Source organism: Sminthopsis crassicaudata, chromosome 3 (genome assembly GCF_048593235.1).
Source record: "Sminthopsis crassicaudata isolate SCR6 chromosome 3, ASM4859323v1, whole genome shotgun sequence".
Lineage (NCBI taxonomy): Eukaryota > Metazoa > Chordata > Mammalia > Dasyuromorphia > Dasyuridae > Sminthopsis > Sminthopsis crassicaudata.
In genome coordinates, this window is record NC_133619.1 from 625,265,979 (window position 1) to 625,289,863 (window position 23,885).

At 49.4% G+C, this 23,885-nt stretch overlaps 1 protein-coding gene across 8 annotated transcripts in view; it reads left to right on the forward strand.

The window, feature by feature from the left end:
* The window catches only part of PLEKHG5 (pleckstrin homology and RhoGEF domain containing G5), a 123,861-nt gene extending 103,143 nt beyond the window's left edge, over positions 1-20,718 (forward strand). For 7 of the 8 annotated variants that reach the window (XM_074306397.1, XM_074306404.1, XM_074306401.1 and 4 more), the window contains 19 exons: positions 193-295; positions 816-876; positions 1,385-1,476; positions 2,031-2,167; positions 2,637-2,767; positions 3,064-3,249; positions 3,697-3,873; positions 5,034-5,129; positions 6,478-6,528; positions 6,846-6,995; positions 7,222-7,332; positions 7,447-7,596; positions 8,846-8,983; positions 12,752-12,871; positions 15,482-15,614; positions 17,165-17,280; positions 17,418-17,593; positions 19,132-19,938; positions 20,192-20,718. In XM_074306397.1, the coding sequence (XP_074162498.1) occupies positions 193-295; positions 816-876; positions 1,385-1,476; positions 2,031-2,167; positions 2,637-2,767; positions 3,064-3,249; positions 3,697-3,873; positions 5,034-5,129; positions 6,478-6,528; positions 6,846-6,995; positions 7,222-7,332; positions 7,447-7,596; positions 8,846-8,983; positions 12,752-12,871; positions 15,482-15,614; positions 17,165-17,280; positions 17,418-17,593; positions 19,132-19,938; positions 20,192-20,201 (2,945 nt within the window). In that variant the 3' untranslated portion in view covers positions 20,202-20,718. Of the gene's footprint in view, positions 1-192; positions 296-815; positions 877-1,384; positions 1,477-2,030; positions 2,168-2,636; positions 2,768-3,063; positions 3,250-3,696; positions 3,874-5,033; positions 5,130-6,477; positions 6,529-6,845; positions 6,996-7,221; positions 7,333-7,446; positions 7,597-8,845; positions 8,984-12,751; positions 12,872-15,481; positions 15,615-17,164; positions 17,281-17,417; positions 17,594-19,131; positions 19,943-20,191 lie in introns of those variants that run through there. The other variant, XM_074306398.1, reaches the window with a different exon arrangement.
* The last annotated feature ends 3,167 nt before the right edge of the window (positions 20,719-23,885 follow it).

Here is a 23,885-nt window from a genome sequence, read left to right on the forward strand (position 1 = left end):
TTATTATGGAGTAGACGCTCAGAGGTCATGAGATTAACCACAGATTAGTCATTTCTTCTTGTCCAGCTTCAGACCTGACCCCTTCCTCTCCTGGGGGGGGGGCAGCAAATGGGGAGAGGGCAGAGGTCACCAGAGTGGAAAGGGGCACGCGGAAGTCCCCTTTTCCTATTTCTCCTTCCTTTGTTTCCTCAGGCTCCGTCCTGGCCCGGAACGTCTCCACGAGGTCATGTCCGCCCCGAACCAGTCCGGCCTCAGACCTGGAAGAGGATGATGAAGGGTTAATGGACAGCAAAGGGTAGGAGGGTGAGGGAGGGTGGGACAGCCTCCCCAGGCTAGCCCGAAGACGGTTCCCGGCAGCCGTGGGCTCAGCTGCTGACTCTGCCCCTGGGTGCATGGGGCAGGCTTCTTCTCTGGGATCCCTGAACTGGAGAGTGAGAGAGGAAAAAACGGGGAGCAGGGCTGGCTGGGTCAGGGGAACTAGCCCAGGTCGCTGCTCATGATGCAGAAGGGCAGCCGAGCCCTCATTTATGCACGAAGACCCAGTGCGCTGGGACTCAGGCTCCTCATCTGTTAAATGAGGACCCCGGAATCAGACCCTTCTAGCTCCAAATCTAGGGGTAAGGTTGGCTAGTTAAAGTGGGCGCGACTCCTCCGTTGGCCACTAGAGGGAGTGCCTGGCACTTACCTGGCTATGCTATTCCCAGGCCTGGGCACTTGGGCGGCGGGCTGGGACAGGAGGGACTTTTGGGGTCCCAGTCTCTCGGCCGCAGGGAGAATGTCTGACCTCTGCCCTCTCCCCGTCTGCTGCCCCCCAGGGAGAGGAAGGGTTCGGGTCTGAAGTTGGCAAAGAAGAAAGCCCGGCGGAGACACACTGACGTAAGGAGCCCCTCTGGGCTGGGGGGAGACCCGGGGCCCTTCGTTCCAGCGCCACCCCTTTGAGAGGACGGCCTGGATGCCCACGGTGCCATAAGCCCGTGCCCCCTTTCCCCTTTTCTTCAGAGCTGTGGGGGATGCCCCGGGCCTCGTCTCTGCAGTCCCCGGGTGTACATGTGTGAGAAGGGGGTGGGGAGGCCCATTGGCCCTGATGACTCGGCTTAGAGTCACCAGGAGGGCGAGGTGACCCGGGCTCTCCCCCAGGGTGGGGAACGCCAACAGCGCCGCCCAGAAGCGAAGTTCCTTCCCTGCCTCGACCCGTTGCCTTTGCCGGCTCAGCCTCGGTCTAGGGGTGACGCGCCCCTCTTCCCTCGGGTTCGTGCTTTGTGTCTCCCCCCAGGGGCCATTCGGGGCACTGCGGCCGCCGCAGAATCCCAGGATGGTTCCAGGAGGGTTCCGGCTGGCCCCAAGGGGTGCCGGGAAGCCCCTGAGCCCGCCTTTCCCCCGCTAGGACCCCAGCAAGGAGTGCTTCACCCTGAAATTCGACCTGAATGTGGACATTGAGACTGAGATCGTCCCTGCCATGAAGAAGAAGTCCTTAGGGTATGGGGGGTACTTTTGTGTCTGGGTGGGGTGGGGGGCGCCCCTGCCCCCCCCCAGCCTGCCTTCCCTTGTTCTGCCCAATTTAAGAGTCTTTTAACCGAACCTGTTCTCTGAAAAACTGAATTTAACTGAAACCCCTCCGGTCCCACGCTGGTGCTGGGGCTGCAGAAGTAGAGTTCCAGGGTGAGGGGAAAGGTCAGGTTGGGTGGGGGCGGCCTCCAAGGGACTGAAAGGGGGTTTGAGCTCCAAACCAGGTGGGGGCGTGCTATGGCATCATGGCTCTGGCTCTACAGTCAGGGGCCCTGGGTTCAAATTCCACCTCCTAAAAGCTTGGACCAGACCCCTCAGCTGTCTGCCTCAGTTTCCCCGTTTGTAAAATCGGAGCTGGGGACAGAATGAGGATTTTCTAAGGGACAGTCCAGTTCTGGATCGACAGACCTGTGATCTTTGCAGCTGTTGAGGGGTGTGGGCTCTGGGGGCTTGGGGCGCAGCCCCCGGGGGTGGGGCATTTGGCACCGAGGTCAGGGCCAGTAACCCGCTCGTTCCTTGTGCAGGGAAGTGTTGCTGCCCGTGTTTGAGAGAAAGGGCATTGAGCTCAGCAAAGTCGATATCTATCTAGACCAGTCCAATACTCCCCTCTCCCTCCATTTTGAGGCCTACAGGTTTGGGGGTCACTACCTGAGGGTCAAAGGTGAGCAGAGGGTAATGGCCCTGGGTGGGGTTTGTGGGGGGGGGTGTCTGGCAGCCCCTCAGCCGGCTTCCATTAGCTGGTAGCTGAGCTTCCCTCTCCTGCCTGAGGGTTTGAGGAATAAGATTGGAGGGGCAGAGAGAAGGACAAGGGGAGTGGGGAGGGTGATGAAGAGAGCGTTCTGGACTCAGGCTCAAGTCCTGGTTTCAAATCCTGCCTTTTCTTTTTTGAGTGACCCTGAGCCTCAGTTTTATCATCTGTATTATGGGGGCATTAAATTTTGCACCAGCTCTCCACCCAACACTCCTGGGGGGAAGTCACTTGGTGAATCTCCTGAGATGTGGCTGCGGTTATTGTGCTGATGGGGGGCTGGGGGCGGGCCCGGCTCCTTTCCATCTGTGCTGTGGGAGTTTGAGGTCGGGGGGCTGTTGTCCGACCAGATCTCTAACCCTCCCTGCCCGGCTTGTCTCAGCCAAACCCGGAGATGAGGTGAAGGTAGAGCTGGCGGTGAAGGATTTCAAATCCCTGAGCTTGCCCATTCCCGGGCCTCCTGTCTCGGACCGCAGCGACCAGCAGGCTCGACGGGAGAGTCTGGACATCCTGGTGAGGGCCCGAGGCGGCTCTGGGGGCAGGGAATCATGTGGGAGGAGGAGGACGGGCCCAGAGAGGATCCCCTGGGTGGCGGATTCTCTGCAACTCGGATTCTTCATCTGGACTGGAGGACCTCGAAGGTCTCTTCCAGCTCTGAATCTGGGAGCCCCCTTCTCTTCCCCAGGCAGACGCATCAGGGTCCCCTAAGGATGAGACTGCGGGTGGGTAAATGAGGCTGTACGGGCAGGCCACAGGCCTAGCTGCCCCTGACTCAATTCCCACACCCCCTCTGCCTTTCCTGGGCTCAGGCCCCCGGCCGAAGGCGTAAGAACATGACAGAGTTCCTGGGGGACGCCAGCATCCCCGGGCTAGAGCCCTCCGTGCCATCCAGCAGCTCCCTGCCCAGCAACGGCATCGACACTTGGAAGAACCGGGCAGCCAGCCGCTTCAGTGGTCTTTTCAGCTCTGGACCTAGCGGGAGCTCCTTTGTCAGGGTAAGTGACCCCTCTGCCAGCTCCTGGGGTCCTTGTTCCAGGTCCTGGGCCCGGGGGAAGGAGAAGAGCTGAGTTTCCTCCTCCCTTGGAGGGGCATGTGGTCCTCTGCCCCCCTCTGCCGACTCCTGGGGTCTTTGTTCCAGGTCCTGGGCCCGGGGGAAGTAGAAGAGCTGAGTTTCCTCCTCCTTTGGAGGGGCATGTGGTGCTCTGCCCCCCTCTGCCGACTCCTGGGGTCTTTGTTCCAGGTCCTGGGCCCGGGGGAAGTAGAAGAGCTGAGTTTCCTCCTCCCTTGGCAGGGCATGTGGTGCTCTGCCTCTTTGCTAACTCCTGGGTTCTAGGCATGGAGGGAAAGCAGACTTTCTTGTAGAAACTGTCCCTCGGTTCATCGGTGGCAGAAGACTTCCTGTGGCAGATCTCATTGACCTTGACTGCTCTGTCCGTCCTCAGGAAGTCGACAAGATGGAACAACTGGAAAGCAAACTTCACGCCTACAGCCTCTTTGGCCTGCCCAGACTGCCCCAGCAGCTACGCTTTGACCATGACTCCTGGGAGGAAGAGGAGGAAGAGGAGGATGCTGAGCTTATCCTGGAAGACAGCTGGCAGGAGCTCATAGATGGGGCAGAGGTGATTAAAAGCACCTGGGATGCCATCCCCCAACCTGGGCCCTTCCTCTGGCTCCTCCAGGTTCTGCAAGATCCAGCAGTATTCCAGCTGGTCCAGCTGTCCCTCCCTCCACGGCTCTGTCCCCCTCCCCTCTGCTCCTCTCCATCCCCCCACAAAATAAGGGTCTCTTATATTTTACAAAGTAGTTTCAGTCTATTTTCTCCTATTATCCTCACAAGTGACCCTCAAAGATAAGCAGCAGATGTCCTCATTCTAATTTCATACAAGGTCATATTGCTAATTAGTTAGCTGGTGTGGTATCAAGTTAATTTGAGTTCATATCCTGCCAGTGAGTCTTGATTTCATAATCTGTGAAATGGGGGTGGCAGGAAAGAAGAAAGGAAGGTAAAGAAAAAGGGAAGAAAGGGAGAAAGGGAAAGGAAGAAGAAAATAAAGAGAAAAGACAAAGAAAAAGAAAAGGAGAGAAAACAAGGGAGAAAAGAAAAAGGAAAGAAAGGAGAAAAGAAAAAAAACAAAACAAAACAAAACAATTATTAGATGTTTATTGTGTTGTTTAAGAGGCTTCCTAGGGACTAAATGCTGGGGATAAAAGGAAAGATAATAGCAGTCTCTGCCCTCAAGAAGCTCACATGCTGTCAAATTATTTTTAGAAGATATTTTATTACTAGAAGTCATATTATTAGAAGGTTATCCGACTCCTCACCAGTTGGGTGACCTTAAGTAAATATTTCTGGTTCAGTTTCCTCCTCTGTAAAATTCAGCCAGCAAGCATTTATTGAACACTTAATGTATACCGAGCCCTTGGGTAAAACCTAGAAGTAGAGTCTATCAGTATGGGAACTGTACCTTCTCAGTCTAGCTGCTGGGGCAGCGATCTGCCCATGTGTCAAACACAGGATTTGAACCCAGATTTTCTTGGCTCTGAGTGCAGTTTTTCAGCCACCTCGGCCTGTTGCCATGTGCTAAAGTAAGGGCTTAGAGGGGGTTTCCTTGGTTCCTCCCAGATCTCAATCTGTGGTTGCAAGACCCCACCTAGCGTCCTCCTCCTAGAAACCACTGGCTGAGCCCCTGAGGTGATACACTCCCTGGTCCTCCCTGCTGTCCTCCTCCTCCATCCTCATCCTCCCACCTCACTTCTCTGCTCCATCCTCCTTCCCCAGAAGCTGACCAGGCGGCAGTGTCACCAGCAGGAGGCGGTGTGGGAGCTCTTACAGACTGAGGCCTCCTATATCAAGAAACTTCGAGTTATCACCGATGTAAGAAGGGGGAGCGTGTGTGTGTTGGAGGGTTGTGTGGGATTGGGGTTTTCTCCCTCCCTCCCTTACCTAGCCCTTCCCCAAGACACCAAGTAATCTGATATAGGTTAAATATGTGCAGTTCTTCTTAATATATTTCCATATTTGCTAGATTATGCAAAAATAAAATCAGACTCAGGCCAGTTTCAATAATCTTGTGATGGAGAGAGATATCTGCACCCAGAGAGGACTGTGGGAACTGAGTGCAGATCACAACATAGCAGTTTTGCTCTTTTTCCTGTTGTTTGCTTGCATTTTGTTTTCCTTCTCATTTTTCCCCTTTTTGATCTGATTTTTTGTACGTAGCGTGATACTTGTGGAAATATGTATAGAAGAATTGCACATGTTGAGCACATATTGGATCACTTGCCGTCTAGGAGAGGGGGAGTGGAAAGGAGGGAAAAAATTAGAACACAAGTTTTTGTAAGGGTGAATGTGAAAAATTATCCATGCATGTGTTTTGAAAATAAAAAACTTTAATTTAATTAAAAAAAAAAAAAAAAAAAAAGCAAAATCAGACTGAAAGGGGGAAAAAATGAGGAAGAAAACAAAAGAAAAAGTAAAAATATGACAGCATTCATTCTGTATAAAATTTTGAGTTCTAGAATTTTCCTCCTTGCCGCTCTCCCTTCCCAGGATGGCGGCAATCTGATAGAGATTATACATGTGCAATCATGTAACCCTGTTTCCCCATTAGTCATGTTATTTATCTTAACTTTTGACTCACCATCCGTCAGCTTGATTGCTAGAGCTCATGGGGCACCTAGCCTCAGGCCTGAACCTGCCTGGGGCTTTCCCCCCAAAAGCCCCTTTCTCAGGCCTGTGATGGTTCCCCCTCCCACATCCTCTGCCAATTCTTCCCCTGAAGGGACAACAAAGTGATAGCTGTTTCGTGTGTCCCCCCAGCTGAGATGGAGGAAGCCAGCTGCTCCTTGTGGTTCTGGTCATCTGAGAGACTGCCCAAGGACAAGCTCAGCCACCGGTTTGGGGGAGACTGTGCTGAAAGTCCCCCTCCCCCTCTCCCTAGATCTCATGAAATTTTATAAGAGCTTTTATTTATTTTCTTCGTAGCTTCTCCCCTAAGTAGAACATGTCCTTGCGTCAAATGTACCAAATAAAAATAAATCGCCACACTGCCCGGGCCTGGAAATGTATTCCTTATTCAGAGCCTGTAGCCCACCACTTCCCTCCCAAAAAGAAGGAGGTGTGTGGGCTTCCTCAGCAGAGCTCTGAGATCTTGCTTGGTCTCAACACTGGCCAATGGTTTTTTTTTTTTTTTTTTTAAATGTTTTGTTTTGTTTTCCCATAGCTCTTCATGTGCTGCCTTTTGAACCTGCAAGAGTCGGGTCTACTGTGTGAGGTGAGAGGTTCAGAGGGGAGGGAGGGCTCAGCAGGGGGTCTGTCTCACCCTTTCTCCATCCCATGCCCACTTAGACCACCTGTTACTTTCCTTTGTATCCCCAGCACTTAGCACAGTGCCTGGCACATAGTAGGTGCTTTAATAAATACTTATTAACTGATCTGAGTGGGAGGATAGAGAAGACCCTGGAGAGACTTTAGGGTGATATCGGGCAGGGAGCAGGGAGGGCTCCCTGAGAAAGCAGAGGATGATTAGGGGAAAGGGGATGATTTTGGGGGCGGGGTGGGCGAGGGCTCAAACCAGTACCCTTCCCCCAGGTGGACGTTGAGCGGTTATTCAGCAATACCCAGGAGATCATTCAGCTGCACCGAGGGCTGTGGAGTGGCGTGATGGCCCCCATGCTTGACAGAGCTCGGCGGGCCCGGACCCTGCTGCAGCCTGCAGACCTCCTCAAAGGCTTCAGAATGGTAAGGGACCGGCCCCGGGCTTGGCCCCCAGTCCTCATATGGCTGGGCTTGGAGATCCAACGGTCCTCCATGTACTGACAGGGAACCTGAGGGCCCCACTGAAGCTGCTGCTTCCTGGGCAGATCCCAGGCTTCCCATCACCCTGAACTCTTAGCTTGCCTCCTGAGCCGGAGCTCCTCTGCCTTTCCCTGCACCCCTGAGACTTTTGCCGCTTCTGACCCTGCAGTTCGGATCCCTGTTCAAGCCTTACATCCGTTACTGCATGGAGGAGGAGGGCTGCATGGAATACATGAGGAGCCTGCTGAGAGACAATGACCTCTTCAGGATCTATGTGACGGTGAGAGGGGGGCAAGGGTTAGGGATGTCTGATGGAGGGGGAAGGGAGGGGGACTGATGTGGGAGGAGGACAATGGCGAGGGTCCCCCCGCCACTGAATATATTCTGGTTACAGTGGGCAGAAAAGCACCAGCAGTGCCAGAGGCTGAAACTGAGTGACATGCTGGTGAAACCTCATCAGAGGCTCACGAAATATCCCCTGCTGCTGAAATCCGTGCTGAAGAAGACCGATGACCCCCCGACGAAGGAGGCCATTGTCACCATGGTAACTGGGGCGAGGGCAGGAAGGAAGGGAGGCTCCCCCTACACACATGCACACACCCTGGGTGTGAAGCCTCTGTTTTCCTTTCCTTGCCTTCCTCCAGACTTGCCACATGAGCCCCTTCCCCTCATTATTTCAGTAAGCCCTCTGGGTTCCCTGACCCCATTTTCTCCGATCTGCAATCCTTCCTCTGCACTGTTACCAAATTGATATCCTGGCCATGCTCCTCTCTGGCTCAAGAACTTTCAGTGGCTCTCTATTACCTCTGGGATCATTTCTCTAGAGATAGAAGAAACCTCAGCTGTTCTCGACTTCAACCCCCTCATTTTGCAGATGAGGAAATTGACTCTCAGGGTAGTTAAGGGACTTGCACCAGAGCACACACACATAGTAAATAGCAAAATTAAGACTAGAACCCAGATCTCTCCAAGTTTATCTTTCCATTGTAGCCTCCCACTTTCTTTACTCAAGTCCAGATTCTCTGTTTGGCATTTAAAGCCCTTCAGGGCCTGTCCCCAAAGTGTTTTCCAGGCACGTTACAGGTCCTTTGTGAGATTCAGCAGAACTGTTCTGGATGTTCCTCACACAGGATACTCCATCTCCCACCTCCGCCTCTTTGCATAGACTACTTACTGTGCCCCCTGCCTGGAGAGTTCTCTCCTCACCTTTGGGTGAGCTTTCTATAGCATCATTTTATATGAAGCCTTTCCTGATCCCTCAAGTTTCTACTGACTTTCTCCCCTGCCGGATCATCATAAAGTTACTTTCATAGTGGCTAGCATTTGTGTAATGTCTCCTGGGTGCCAGGCACCGTCAAGCATTTTACAATTATCTCATGTTTTAACCCTCAAGAAAATCTTGGGAAATAGGCACTATTATTATATTCATTTTACAGTTGAGGAAACTGAGGGAAATGTAAGTGACTTGTCCAGAGCCATACAGCTAGCTAATCGCCAGAGGCTGGACACCGACTCGGGTCTCTGTGACTCCAGCTCTGACTTTGCAGCTTTTTGATCACTGGGATAGCAAGATGGCCTCCAAACGAGAAAGACCATCTATAACAATGAAATTACAAGTCTCGTCCTCTCCCCGTGTTTTATATAAACTTATACGTGTTCATGTCTCCTCTCATATGACGAGGGCAGGGGATAGTTCATTGTGTAGTCGATATTCCAAGAGCCAGGTAAATAGTGGGTACATAATAGATGCTTTGGGGTGACTGATTGATGGATAATTCCCATATTCCTCATAGATTAGCTCAGTGGAGCGGTTCATCAATCACGTCAACTCCCGAATGAGGCAGCGGCAGGAGCAGCAACGGCTGGCCGCCATCATCAGCCGCATCGACTCTTACGAGGTGGTGGAGAGCAGCACCGACGAGGTGGACAAGGTATCTCGGCTTCCCCTGGTTCCCTCCCACCTTCCTCATGCTCTCGTCCGTCCCCTGTACCTCCGTCCCATCTGCCTGCTCAGAGAGTGCCCCTTTCCCTGGCACCCCTGAGGTCATGAATGCTGGGCAAGAGACACCACATGGAGCCTCAAAACGCGGTTAAGTTCTATTTCTTATGCTGTTCTCCACATTCATAATTTCTACTATTTAGGGAATCTGTCGATGCGGCAAATCGTTTAAAGCATTTCTTATGTGTCAGGTACTGGATAAATCACAACCCATTTGTGGAGTCACAATGTGTGTATGGGACCCTACTAGAGGACATAATTGTTCTCCCTCCTGGGAACTTTTTTTAATGGATTTGTAGTTACTGATACAGCTAAGTATCAGTCAGGAAGGCTCATTTTCCTGAGTTCAAATCCAGCCTCAGTCATTTAGTAGCTGTGTGACCCTGAGCAAGTCACTTCACTGCCTCAGTTTCCTCATCTGTAAAATAAGCTGGAGAAGAAAATGGCAAACCCTTCCCGTAGCTTTGTCACGAAAACCCCAAATAGGGGTCACAAAGAGTCAGACTCTACTCTGACAGTTCAAATCTGGTCTCAGACACTTACTAGCTATGTGACCCAGGGAAAGTCACTTTACTCTGCCTCAGTTTTCTTACCTGTCAAATGAGCTGGAGAAGAAAATGGCAAACCACTCCAGTATCTCTGCCAAGAAAACCCTAAATGGGGTCAGGAAGAGTTGCACACGACTGAAAAATGGCTAAACAACAACCACCAAGTTACTGATGCAGGGCTTGGACTGTCCTTCTGGCCGTATATATCCTTGTCGATATATTTTTGTGCTATACTTTCCACATTCATCATCATTTGTTGCTTACATTTATCATGGATCTTTTCCTAGGTCATCACTGGGGAAATTTTGTGTTAAAAAAGATGAGCCTTGGAGTATGAAACATCTTGAATTCATCAACTCGTGGAATTTTTATTTCATCTTAATGTTTTATTTTTTTTAAACCACTGTGGTTTATTATTTTATTTTTCAAGCAACAAATATCTTAAAAATTAATCTATCCCTCCCACTCCCTCCTACAATTGATCTACTTAAAACAAAGAAAAACAAATGTCTCAAGACATAGCTACATAGTTTGGCAAAACAAATTCCCATATTAGTCACGTCTGAAACGTATATTTCTTTCTTCATTTTAAGTTGTTCACTCTCTATCAGCGGGTACGTGGCATGTTTTTATTCTTTGAGACTCATGGTTTCTCATTACATTGATCAGAATTCTTGAGCCGTCAAAGTTGTTTTTCTCTATAATGTCATTAGTGTTGTATGATGTTCACTTCCCTCTTCATCGCTTCATATGAAATCGTCCATCTTATTTCTTAAGGGCACAATAATATTCCATTACATTCACAAACCAGTTTGTTTAACTGTTCCCAATAGGAAGGTGTCTATTAGGTTTCCAATTTTTGACTACCACAGAGCTACTACAAATAATAGTGCAGATAGATACTTTTAAGTATTAAGTATCCTTTTTTGTACTTATAGATCCTTTAAAGTATCAAAATCAAATGTGTATCAAATAAAGATATTCTTTTCTTATTAAAAACAGTTTCTGTAATATTAAATTAATTGTTCTTTGAATGATTGGTAGAATTCTTTTGTGAAACATTTGCTTCTGGAGTTTTAGGGATTTTTTTGTTTTTTTTTCCTTTCTGGGAATTCATTCATAATTTGTTCAATTGCTTTTTCTGATCCTGGGTTATTTAAGTAGTCTATTTCTTCATTTTTTTAATCTAGGTATTTTATATTTTTGTAAGTAGCCATATATTTCCTCTAAGTAATGTTCTGTTAGACATAATTAAGCAGTGTAATTTCTAATAATTCCCTCTAAACTGAACAATTTCTTTTTCCTCAATTTTAATCAGGTTAGCTGTTTAAGTTTTATTTTTTAAAAATTAACTCCTATTTTTATTTGTTAGTTCAATAGTCTTTTTGCTTTCAATTTTCATTACTCTTTAATTCTTCAAAGATTTTTATATTGTTGTTGACTTGAAGTTTTAAAAAAATTGCACTCTCAATTCATAGATTTGTTTTCTCTCTTCTTGATGAAGTATTTAGAGGCATAAATTATCCTCCTTAGAATTTTTGGTGTTTTCTTTCATTATTGTCATTTTTTTTTTTTTTATGAAACTTCTGTTGCTTCTATTATTTAGTCTATGACTCATCAGGTTTTTTAGAAAGATGTTATTTTTTCTTCAGGTATTTTAAAATTCTGTAAGGCTCATTTTTTAAATAGAATTTTTGTTGTATAATAATATGTTTAGTATTTCTGCTTTTTTACATATTTTAGTGATCTCTTTATGCACCTTTTACTTGGTCAGTTTTTCCAAAGACTTCCTGTATGCTAAAGAGTAAATTCATGTTCATTTCACCAATGGTTGTTGAGTCATTTAAATCATATCAGATACCATGACCCATTTGAAGTTTTCTTGGTAGAGATACTGGAATGATTTGCCATTTCCTTCTTCAGCTTGGTTTTTTTTTTTAAACAGATAAGGAACAGAGGTAAATGAAATTTACTGATATTTTTAGGGTCCCACAGTGAATAAGGGTCTGAGGCCAGATTTGAACTTAGAAAGAGGAGTCTTCCTGACTCCAGGTCTGGCACTGTGTGTTCTATGTGCACTGTGGTGCCACCTAGCGCCGTATTCAGTAATGACCAGAGCTTTATCAGCTCTAAAGTGTTATTCCATTCCTTAATTTCTTTCTTGTTTATCTTTGGTTATATTTGTCTGGGTCTAAAAAAAGAACATCAGTAGTACAATACATCATTACAAAGATGTATCTTGGGGCGTGTGTATATATATTACTATATTTCATTTTCTCTTATTTAATTCAGATTAATTAGATACTTATTCCCTTTCACCTTTTATTTGATTTATATACTCTTCATGTTATATACCTCAATGTTACTCAACAGTGGTCTCTTTCTCTAGTCCAGTGTCTTGTTCCTCCTATTGTTGTATTCTTCCAAGACTGTTAAAACTGAACAAAACCACCTACAGACTTTCTGTCATTCTCAGAAGACATTTATTTCTTATTCCCTTATTAACATAAAAATAATTCATCCCCAAATAGTCTCTTTCAGTTATAGAAGCATATGTACCTTCCTCTATTTTTCCTTTTCCAAATGTCTGCTCATTTCTGGTCTTTTCATCGGGAATGTTTGGAAATCTTACATTCATTAAAGGCCCATTTTCACCCCCAAACCCACTGTAGGATTATACATAGATTCGATGAATTTTTCTTCATCTTTTGTCTGTAAGCTTTCTTCTCCTTCATACTGTCTGTTGCCTAGTCTTGTATCATCATTATTATTATGGCTCCTTGGTATTTGCACTCATTCTTTTAACCTTATAATACTTTTTCTTTGACCTAGAAGCTCTAGATTTGCTTGGGAGATTCCTGGGAGTTTGTTATTTTGCTATTTCTTTCAGGAAAGTGACTAGTGAATTCTTTCTATTTTTCACTTCATATTTTGTCTTAATTAAAAAAAAAAGGAACTCTTTACACTTTAAATTCTTTATTCTTTTACAGCAACAGGAGAGAAAATCCTTTGCTTCAGAGCACTGATCTCCTTTCTATCTCCTTTCATTTTTTTTAACCCCACCTTTTTATCGGAGTACCTTTTGTTCTGCTCTGCTCTTTTCAGCATAGTCTGTTCCATTCATCCAGTAAATTCTTCTCTTTTCTTCCAAGCTTTTGAAGGAATTTCTGCGCCTCGATTTAACGGCTCCTATCCCTGGGACATCTCCAGATGACACTCGGCAGCTCCTTTTGGAGGGAAGCTTAAAGATGAAGGAGGGAAAAGACAGCAAGGTGAGTTGCATTCTGACCCCCTTTACCATCCCTAAAGTCTCACCCAGACACCACAAGATACCCTCTGCACTGCTCTGAGACCAGGGAAAGCTGACAGAGGTGAGGAGGGGGCAGAGGATTTAATAGCTGGAATAGAATTTAGAGATTGTTTCAGCTAACTCCATAAATTTTGGAGCAGCTAGATGGTGCTGTAGCGGATAGGGCACCAAGCCTGGAGTCTAGACAACTCACATTCATGGGCAAGTCATTTAACTTCTGTTTCCCTCAGTTTCTCCATCTGTCAAATGGGAATAATAATAGCATTTTCCTCTCAAGATTTTTTTGATAATCAAATAAAATTAAATTTGTTAAACATTTAACACAATTACAATATCTGGCACATAATAGATATTATATAGTGTTAGCTATTATTATTTATAGAGGAGAAAACCAAGATGTTTAGAAATTAAGCAGGTTTGTTTTTTTTTTTTCAACTGAAAGGATTTGAACTATGAAGGGATTCAAACCCAAGTCTTGGCTCAGTGGGAAAAATAATGCTTCTGCAATTAAGTCCAGGGAAGCTAACTGGTGCAGTGGATAGAGCTGGCCCTGAAGTCAAGAGGACCTGAGTTCAAATTTAGTCTCAGATATCTAACACTTCCTAACTGTGTGATCCTGGGCAAGTCACTTAACCCCAATTTCCTTGCAAAAAAAATCCCCCAAAAAGAAAAAAAAAATAGAATTCAGCTTGAAACCCATTTCATATAGTTAACTTTGTGACCTTAGGTAAAACATCTCGCCCTGCAGGAACAACATGACATGAGGTCATTTGAATTAGGAAGACCAAATTCAATCTCTCACCCGTATTAGCTGTGTGACCATGAGGAAATTAACTTTTCAGGACTCCTAAACAACTCTCTTAGATGACAAGTCAAAGACTTGATGCTAATCTCCATTAAGGGAGTTTTCATACTGGAAGTTTTTAAGTGCCTACTGTGTGCCGAGCACTGGGGGAATAGAAAAAGGCAAAAAAAAATTTGTCCCCTGCCCTCAAGGAGCTTACAATGGAGGAGACAATGAACAACCTCTACATCAGACAAACAGGCTGCAATTACCAAGATGTCTTTTATCCAGTTATTTCTTCTACTGGATGTCACCAGCAAGGTTAGGAGATTGACAGTTTCATAGAAAGTTCTCAGGGGCCTAACTACCAGGTACCCTTGAGTCATTTCACTGGCGTGCGTCTTGGTTTCAAGTCCTGCCCTCTCTTCCTGTCTGTGGAGCTAATGGATGAGTTGCTACCTATCTCAGTACCTCTGGTCATTTTCTAAGACTTAAGTTACAAGGGAGTTACCAATCTGTAGGGCTATCGAAAGTTTCTGCCCCAAGATCGCTTCCCCCTCCCCCAATTGAAATCAAACTGGACCAAAAAAAGCGGGGGGGCAAGTTTTATAGAGACTCCTGAAACTTCCTTACTTCCACTGCCCATTGTCAGCATAGTGAAAAATCTAATGGAGAAGATCCAAGTTCAAGACCTGCTACTGTGTCTATACTCGGAACAAGTCGATCCAATCCAGTTAACGTTTAATAAGTACCTACGAGGGCCAGCATCGGGCCAAAGTCTGGGAATAAAATAAAGGAAGGCGAGATGGTCCCTGCCCTCAGGGCAGTATAGTCTGAAGGGGAGAGGAGGAAAGGCAGGAGTGGAACAAGTCGCTGGGGACATGGTGTTCCATGGAATTGAAACCAGGCAGGGCAGTAGATGCAGAGTGGAATGAGGCGAGAGTCCGGGTTCTGCCCTCTGTGAAGAAAGGCGCTGGGAGGATCTGGACACCTTGCCCTCCAGCCTTCCAATCAGAGGGAGAGAAGGCTGAGGGCGGTGGTGTCAGTCCAGGTTTGAGTTAGCAGCATGATGGTGAATCTAGAAGGGATGACATCCTTGGGGAGGGGGAACATCTTGTTCTGCGGAGAGCTGTTGTTCAGTTGTCTTCGTGATCTCATTTGGGGTTTTCTTGGCAGAGATAGTGGAGTGGTCGGCCATTCCTTCTTCAGCTCATTTTACAGATGAGGAAACTGAGGAATACAGGGTTAAAGATGAGTCTTCCTCAATGTGGGCACAGTGCTGCACCTGCCACAAATGTTTGCCGACTGGCTAAAGTGAAAGGATCAGAGTGTTTGACTCAGGTCCTTTGGAGCAAAGGAAAAGATTTTTATGAGTCTTAAGATAAGATACAGTCCTCCCCTCCTTTACGGAGATTGCACAGTCTCCTGAGGGAGGCAAGATATACTTGCATGCAGCAACATAGAGCATGATTCATTCTTAGTGTGATGCTGGATTTGGAATCTGGGTTCCAGTACCGGCCCTCCCATTTATTAAACATGCGATCTTGGGCTAGTCATTTAGCTGCTCTGTGTCTCGGTTTTGCCATCTATAAAATGGGAACAGAAGATTAAATTAGATAGCTTCTAAAGTCCCTTCTTGTGACAGATCAGTTATTTTTCCCTCTCTCTAAGTCTCAGTTTCTCTGTCTGCAAAATGAAGGGGTGAGACTAGATGTCTTTGAGGTAGGTTTCTTGCAACTGGAAATGAATGATCCTCTGACCTCAGGCTTGAATGTGCTCTTCTACCAGATGGATGTCTATTGCTTCCTCTTCACTGACCTGTTGCTGGTGACCAAGCCCGTGAAGAAGGCAGAGAGGACCAAAGTCATTCGCCAGCCCCTGATGGTAGACAAGATTGTGTGTCGGGAACTCCGAGACCCGGGTAAGGAGGCCTTTATCACCCCGCTTCATCCCTCTATTATGGCAGAAAGGGGGTTGGGCTCTCCTTACTCTGCAGCTTCTGGGTGATCAAGATTGGGGGCTCTCAGGCTCTCATCTCATATCTGAAGGGAATCCCCAACCACTGTCCTCAAGTCTCCTATCCAACTCTCCGCCTCCTGTTCCTAGTTTTGTCCAAACAGAACAAGACTAGCCACATGGTGGGCTGATCCTCCACCATACTGGTTGTCCTCTGCAGAGTCTCTACCTTATCGATATCCTTTTTCTGTTCCATAGTCCTGCAGTGTCTTATGGTAGCCATGGCCTCCATGGGGGACGGCCAGGCTGGCCAACCTTTATTCCACTCCTGGATCTTATTCTCTCTTAGCTACTTCCCAGGGTTGTGGTGAGGATCAAATGATATATTTGTAAGGTAACAATGCCAAGTTTCAGCACCATGCCTTCACAAGGACACTTCTTCCCTTTTTCCTTTTTTCTTTTTTTTTTTTTTTCCTGAGGCTGGGGTTAAGTGACTTGCCCAGGGTCACACAGCTAGGAAGTGTTAAGTGTCTGAGACCAGATTTGAACTCGAGTCCTCCTGAATTCAAGGCTGGTGCTCTATCCACTGAGCCACACCTAGCTGCCCCTCTTTTTTTTTTTTTTTTTTTTTTTTTTTAATTTTCAATAGTATTTCATTTTTCCAAGTACATGTAAAGATAGTTTTCAACATTCCTTTTTTTTTTTTTTTTTTTTTTTGCTAAGCCACTTGGGGTTAAGTGACTTGCCCAGGGTCACACAGCTAGGAAGTGTTAAAGCCGAAGGCCAAATATGAACTCAGGGCCTCCTGACCTCAGGGCTGGTGCTCTATTTACTGCGCCACCTAATTGTCCCAACATTCATTTTTTGTTTTTTGTTTTTCTCCCACCATAAGACTGTGTTCCAAATTTGTCTCCCTTCCTCTTTTACTTTATGCCATAAGCAATTAGATATAGGTTAAATATGTGCAATTCTTTAAAACATTTCCATATTTGTCATGTTGTGCAAGAAAAATCAGCTCCTTTTTCTTGTGTTGTCTTCCTCCACTGGAATGAGGTAAAGTCTTAAAACTGATCCTAGCAGTTAAATACTTATTTCTTTTCTTAGTTTTTGAGGGCAGACTCTGTCTTTTCCCTTTAATTTTATCCCCAGCACTTAGATTGGTGCCAGGTACCTAGTAAGTGCTTAATAAATGTCTCTTGCTTTGCCTTGCCTTTTTTTTTTTTTTCCCTGAGGCTGGGGTTAAGTGACTTGCCCAGGGTCACACAGTAGGGAGTGTTGAGTGTCTGAGGCCAGATTTGAACTCGGGTCCTCCTGACTCCAGGGCTGGTGCTCTTTTCATTGCACTACCTAGCTACCCGGTGTTATCTTCTTTAGGTTAAAGAATTTCAGTCCACTTGCCATACTGCTCACTCTCCTTCCACACACATGGCACCCTTCCTCCTCCCCAGGCTCCTTCTTCCCCATCTACCTTTGTCAGCATCCTTCCTCACACATGGTGCCCTTCCTCCTCCCCAGGTTCCTTCCTCCTCATCTATCTGAATGAGTTCCGAAGCGCCGTGGGTGCCTTCACCTTCCAGGCCAGCGGGCAGGCTCTGTGCCGAGGCTGGGTAGAAGCCATTTATAATGCCCAGGTGAGGCGTCTGGTGTAAGTTGGAATGGGCTAAAAGGAATGAGCTGCTGAAAGTCGGGTGTATGTGTTATGTTACATGTGGAAGAGCTTGGGCCATCCGTCTGCCCAGTGCCTAGAACCTCCCTTCCCTGTCTCTAGAACCTGCTGCAGAAGATGAGGCTGCAGGAGCACCAAGGCAGCCAGCAGCAGCATCTGCAGAGCTTGGAGGAGGAGGAGGATGAGGAAGAGGAGGAGGAAGGAGAGAGCAGCACCTCCGGAGCCAGCTCCCCTACCATCCTTCGCAAAAGCAGCAACAGCTTGGATTCCCAATGCTGGTAAGCGTTCTATTGCGGGGTCACAAGACAAACAGTGATTAAGGTCCTGCTGTGCGCAGAGAGGGGCTCTGAAGCTGGAGGAAAAGGAGAAAAGGGCATGGCGATACACGATCCAGAGAAGACATTGGCCCCGAAGAAGGAGTAGAAAAGACACTGGGCTTAGGATCGAGAAGAAGTGGATTCAGATTTCATCTCTGGTTCTTCCTAGCTGGTGACTGAGAAATTCACTTATTCTTTCTGAGCCTCAATTCCTTCATTCTGTCCAGCTTGATTTGACAAACATTAAGTACCTGCTCTGTGCCAGACACTGTAGTAAGGGCTTTGTAAATGTGCCCTCATTTGATCTTCACAACAACCCTGTAAGAGTAGATACTGTTGTGAAAATATAGAAGAATTGCACATTTAGCATATATTGTTGGATTATTTGCCATCTAGGGGAGAGACTAGGGGGAAGAGAGAGAAAAAATTTAGAACAGAAGATTTTGTAAGGGTGAATGCTGAAAATTATCCATGTATATATTTTGAAAATATAAAGCTTTAATTTTTCAAAAAAGGAGTAGGTATTGTTAGTGTTCCCATTTTACAGTTGAGAAAATTGAGGCAAACAATGGTTAAGTGACTTGGTCAAGGTGTCACAGCTAGCAGATTTGAACTCAGGTTTTTCTGACTCTAGATGTGGTGCTCTATCTGCTGCTCTGCAAGACTTGTGCTTTGAAGGAAATGAGGGTTTCTAAAAAGTCATGGCAAAAAGAAGTGCATTCTAGACAAGGAAGGGATGAAATTTTGCATGAGGAGGGTCAGCGAGGTGGCGCAGTGGATAGAGCACCAGCCCTGAAGTCAGGAGGACCCGAGTTCAAATCTGGTCTCAGACACTTAACACTTCCTAGCTGTGTGACCCTGGGTGAGTCACTTAACCCCAATTGCCTCAGGAAAAAAAAAAAAAAGAAAAGAAAAGAAAAAAGAAATTTTTCATTCTGGCTGGAATGGAAAGTGCAGAATTCTGCAGGAAGGGGCAGAATAAATAGACTAGCAAAGTCTGTGGAAGTCTTATTGTAAAGGGCTTTAAATGCCAAGCTGAGAACGTTGGACTTTATCCTGTAGGCAATAGGGAGCTATTGAAGGTTCTGAGGAGGGGAGTGATGTGGTTACAATCACTTTGGAATTCTGTGGGGCCGGGATTGGACAAGGCGAGACTAGATGCAGGAGAGACCAATGAGTAGGTTATTAAAATAGAGAATCGAGATGTTGACTACGCTCAGCAGAGTGGAGGGGATGGAGGGAGGGGACGGTGATGTGGCTGAATCGGTTCCTTCCCTGGGAGGTGCTGGGAAGGAAGGTGGGGCTGTGTAAGGCTTGAAAGCCCTGTAAGTTGCTGTGACTGTGGCTGCCCTGGCTGCCAGCTTTCGGAGGGCGCTGCCCTGTCTTGCTTTTCCCAGCGGCTCCTTTCTGAGCTGTGTCTGGGATAGACTCGGGGCTGGACCCAGATCTGGCGCCCTGTCCAAAGCCCTCTCTTGCTTCCTCTCCCCTCTCCTTCCCAGCCCCTCCGACGGCTCCACAGAGACTCTCTCGGTTGTGGTGGTGGAGCCGGGGGAAACGCCATCATCATCCGACTTTGAGGGCGGCTCCTTCAGCTTGAGGTCCGATGAGACCTCCATCGGCACGACGGCTTCACCCACGACCCCGACCAGTGAGCTGCTGGGCCCCGAGCCCGACGGACTGCTCCCCTCGGCGGCGGCCGAGTGCCGCTCCTGCTCCATCGATTCCGCCTACGGCACCCTCTCCCCGACCTCCCTCAAGGACTTCATGGCCACCTCGGAGCTGGCCCCCGTTCCCACCCCCAGGCCCCCGGACCCCCCCGACCCTCCCGCTCCCGCCTCGTCAGCCTCACCCCGCCTTCGCCGTCGGGCCCCTGTCCAGCTGCTGCCTTGGCCGCGATTACTCAAATCCAAGTCGGAGGCCAGCTTGTCGCAGCTGTTCTCGGAGGCTTCTGGCCGGGAGCCCCTCCCAGCCCCCAGTCGGAGCCTGTCTGAGCTTTGCTTAGCTAGTCGGCATCCTCCCAATGGCTTTCCCAGGACTCGGGGGGGGCCTTGCCAGCCACCTCAGGAAGCCCGTGCCAGCTGGGACTGTAGGGAGGCCAGCCCATGTAGTGCCTCAGAGCTCTCAGAAGCAGAAGATGGGGGCTGTCCCCCTGGACGGGGGTCTGAGTGTGTTTTCTCGGAGGACGAAAAGCCAGTCACTAAAACCACGTTCAGGGCCCAGCCCGCAGGTCAGCATAGGAAACTGACCCTGGCCCAGCTGTACCGAATCAGAACCACGCTGCTCCTGAATTCCACGCTGACGGCCTCGTGAGTGTCCCTGGGGAACCTGCGGGCACTGGCTGGAGCCGGGGGCCAGGGCTGGGGATGTGGCTACTGGCCCGGGACGGGCGTGGAAAGAGGGCGATGAGGTCATGGCTGGGCAGAAGCCACGAGCGGCTTTGGGTTTGGGTTTCTTCCATGTGCCTTAAGACGGCTTTATTGGGAGGACTACTTTATCTGCCAAAACCGTGACCCACGTCACAGATTCTGTCCTCTCTCCCCTTTTCCGTGTGTCCTGCAGAGAGGTCTGAGCCACAGGAAGACCCCAGGGTGTCACAGACGGATGGATGGACAGTCGCACAGACAGATGGCCTGGTTCTGACCGATGTGCTCCCAGTCCCCTCAGGAGGAGACCGGGACACGGGAGCAGATCGAGGAACCAAACTGCACTTTGTTTAATATTGCCTGGGCCAAGAAACGGTGGGGCCCTGGGAGGCTCAGAGCCACAGGTTCAGCCACGTTCCCCTTCTGAGCTCTTTGCTGCTCCCCACTCCCAGCTCGCACACACGCCGCTGCTTCTCCAGACTCCCCCTCTGAGGGGCCAACCCCAGGAACCCCCATCCTCGGCAGACAGACACACCCCTTGGCTGAATTAGGACACCTTCCCTTGAGCCGCTGGGCCGTCTCCACCTTCCCAGTGGCCCCCTCCCTGCTCCCCCAGTTAGGCCCACACAGGCAGTCGCGGCCAGGGGACAGTCCTCTCTCCTATGTATAAAGGTGCATATTTATTGAGCTTTGGGTTTCTTTTATAAAGATATGTGTATATTCTCCTGTGTGCAGAGTGCGTTCTGTTTTTCCCATGACTCTCTGGGTTCTCCTTATTCTCTGGGGAAAGAAAGACCTTCCCCTTGCCTCTGTATCCCTGTGCTTCCTTATTGAGGGAGGGGATGCTTGGCCTGGGGCACTTGGGATCTCCTGGTTTACACCTATGTCAGTCTTAATCCTGGCCTGGCTTCTCTGGCCCTCCCAACTTATGCCTTCTTTACTTGTTGGGGGAAGAGTCTTAGGGACCTTCCTCTTCCTGTTGTGGGGGTGTGGGTGTTGGAAGCCCCCGCTGGAGGGTAGTCTGTGCTCTCTGAGGAATAAGCAGCCCTGCGACCTCCAGTCGGTGTTTCCCATTGTCCTGGGACTCAACTCAACGACTTGTTCAAAGTCACCCAGAGAGGCCACAGAAACAAGATGAAGTGGGCTGTACCTCTCTCACCCAACATTCAGGGAGCAAACGTTTGGAGATGGAAGGGATAGGAGACTGAGGCTGGGGGAGACGGGAGATGGAGACTGAGGCTGGGGGAGACGGGAGATGGAGACTGAGGCTGGGGGAGACAGGAGATGGAGACTAAGGCTGGAGGAGACGGGAGATGGAGACTGAGGCTGGGGGAGACAGGAGATGGAGACAGGCTGGGGGAGACGGGAGATGGAGACTAAGGCTGAGGGAGGTGGGAGATGGAGACGGGCTGGGATAGATGGGAGATGGAGACTGAGGCTGGGGGAGACGGGAGATGGAGACAGGCTGGGGGAGATGGGAGATGGAGACTGAGGCTGGGGGAGACGGGAGATGGAGACTGAGGCTGGGGGAGAAGGGAGATGGAAACTGAGGCTGGAGGAGATGGGAGATGGAGACTGAGGCTGGAGGAGATGGAGACTGAGGCTGGAGGAGATGGGAGATGGAGACTGAGGCTGGGGGAGATGGGAGATGGAGACTGAGGCTGGGGGAGACGGGAGATGGAGACAGGCTGGGGGAGACGGGAGATGGAGACTGAGGCTGAGGGAGACGGGAGATGGAGACGGGCTGGGGGAGACGGGAGATGGAGACTGAGGCTGGGGGAGACGGGAGATGGAGACAGGCTGGGGGAGACGGGAGATGGAGACTGAGGCTGGGGGAGACGGGAGATGGAGACTGAGGCTGGGGGAGACGGGAGATGGAGACTGGCTGGGGGAGACGGGAGATGGAGACTGAGGCTGGGGGAGAAGGGAGATGGAAACTGAGGCTGAGGGAGATGGAAGATGGAGACTGAGGCTGGAGGAGATGGAGACTGAGGCTGGGGGAGACGGGAGATGGAGACTGAGGCTGGGGGAGACGGGAGATGGAGACAGGCTGGGGGAGACGGGAGATGGAGACTGAGGCTGGGGGAGACGGGAGATGGAGACTGAGGCTGGGGGAGACGGGAGATGGAGACTGGCTGGGGGAGACGGGAGATGGAGACTGAGGCTGGGGGAGAAGGGAGATGGAAACTGAGGCTGAGGGAGATGGAAGATGGAGACTGAGGCTGGAGGAGATGGGAGATGGAGACTGAGGCTGGAGGAGAAGGGAGATGGAAACTGAGGCTGAGGGAGATGGAAGATGGAGACTGAGGCTGGAGGAGATGGGAGATGGAGACTGAGGCTGGAGGAGATGGGAGATGGAGACTGGCTGGGGGAGACGGGAGATGGAGACTAAGGCTGGGGGAGACGGGAGATGGAGACTGAGGCTGGGGGAGAAGGGAGATGGAAACTGAGGCTGAGGGAGATGGAAGATGGAGACTGAGGCTGGAGGAGATGGGAGATGGAGACTGAGGCTGGAGGAGATGGAGACTGAGGCTGGAGGAGATGGGAGATGGAGACTGAGGCTGGAGGAGATGGAGACTGAGGCTGGGGGAGACGGGAGATGGAGACTGAGGCTGGGGGAGACGGGAGATGGAGACAGGCTGGGGGAGACGGGAGAAGGAGACTGAGGCTGGGGGAGACGGGAGATGGAGACTGAGGCTGGGGGAGACGGGAGATGGAGACTGGCTGGGGGAGACGGGAGATGGAGACTGAGGCTGGGGGAGAAGGGAGATGGAAACTGAGGCTGAGGGAGATGGAAGATGGAGACTGAGGCTGGAGGAGATGGGAGATGGAGACTGAGGCTGGAGGAGAAGGGAGATGGAAACTGAGGCTGAGGGAGATGGAAGATGGAGACTGAGGCTGGAGGAGATGGGAGATGGAGACTGAGGCTGGAGGAGATGGGAGATGGAGACTGAGGCTGAGGGAGATGGAAGATGGAGACTGAGGCTGGAGGAGATGGGAGATGGAGACTGGCTGGGGGAGACGGGAGATGGAGACTGAGGCTGGGGGAGAAGGGAGATGGAAACTGAGGCTGAGGGAGATGGAAGATGGAGACTGAGGCTGGAGGAGATGGGAGATGGAGACTGAGGCTGGAGGAGATGGAGACTGAGGCTGGAGGAGATGGGAGATGGAGACTGAGGCTGGAGGAGATGGGAGATGGAGACTGAGGCTGGAGGAGACGGGAGATGGAGACTGAGGCTGGAGGAGATGGGAGATGGAGACTGAGGCTGGAGGAGATGGGAGATGGAGACTGAGGCTGGAGGAGACGGGAGATGGAGACTGAGGCTGGAGGAGATGGGAGATGGAGACTGAGGCTGGGGGAGGAGTCCCCAAGGGGAGGCAGCTTGTCGGGGGAGAAAGAATATGGAGTCGGGGCCATAAATCTGTGCGACCCCAAATAAGTCACTTCTCTCATCCCAGCCTCAGTTTATTCATCTGTAAATTGGACGGAGGGGAAACCATAAAAAGGATCTTGGAGATCACCTAACCCAGCGCCTCCCCTCCCTCTCGCTTTTATAGATGCTCAGAGGGAAGAAGGGACTTGCCCAATGTCACAGCCATGGACAGCCAAATAAAAACCTTGTCTTCAGTCTCTCTCGTGATTCTTAATACAAACGCCAGGGGAAGGGGCCTTAGAGATGATCCAGTCCCACCCATTTTGCAGATAGAGAAATAGAGGCCTGGAGAGTTAGGTGGCGTTAAAGTCGTAGAAGAGTCCCTGGCAGCGCCGGGTTTTTGCCCAGCCGCGAGCTCGCCTCCAAGCCGCGGAGCAGCCTGCCTACCCTGCGCTCGCTTCTTCCTTGGGCCGGGGACGCTGATCTTGGGCTCTAGGAACCAGAAAATGGCTCTAG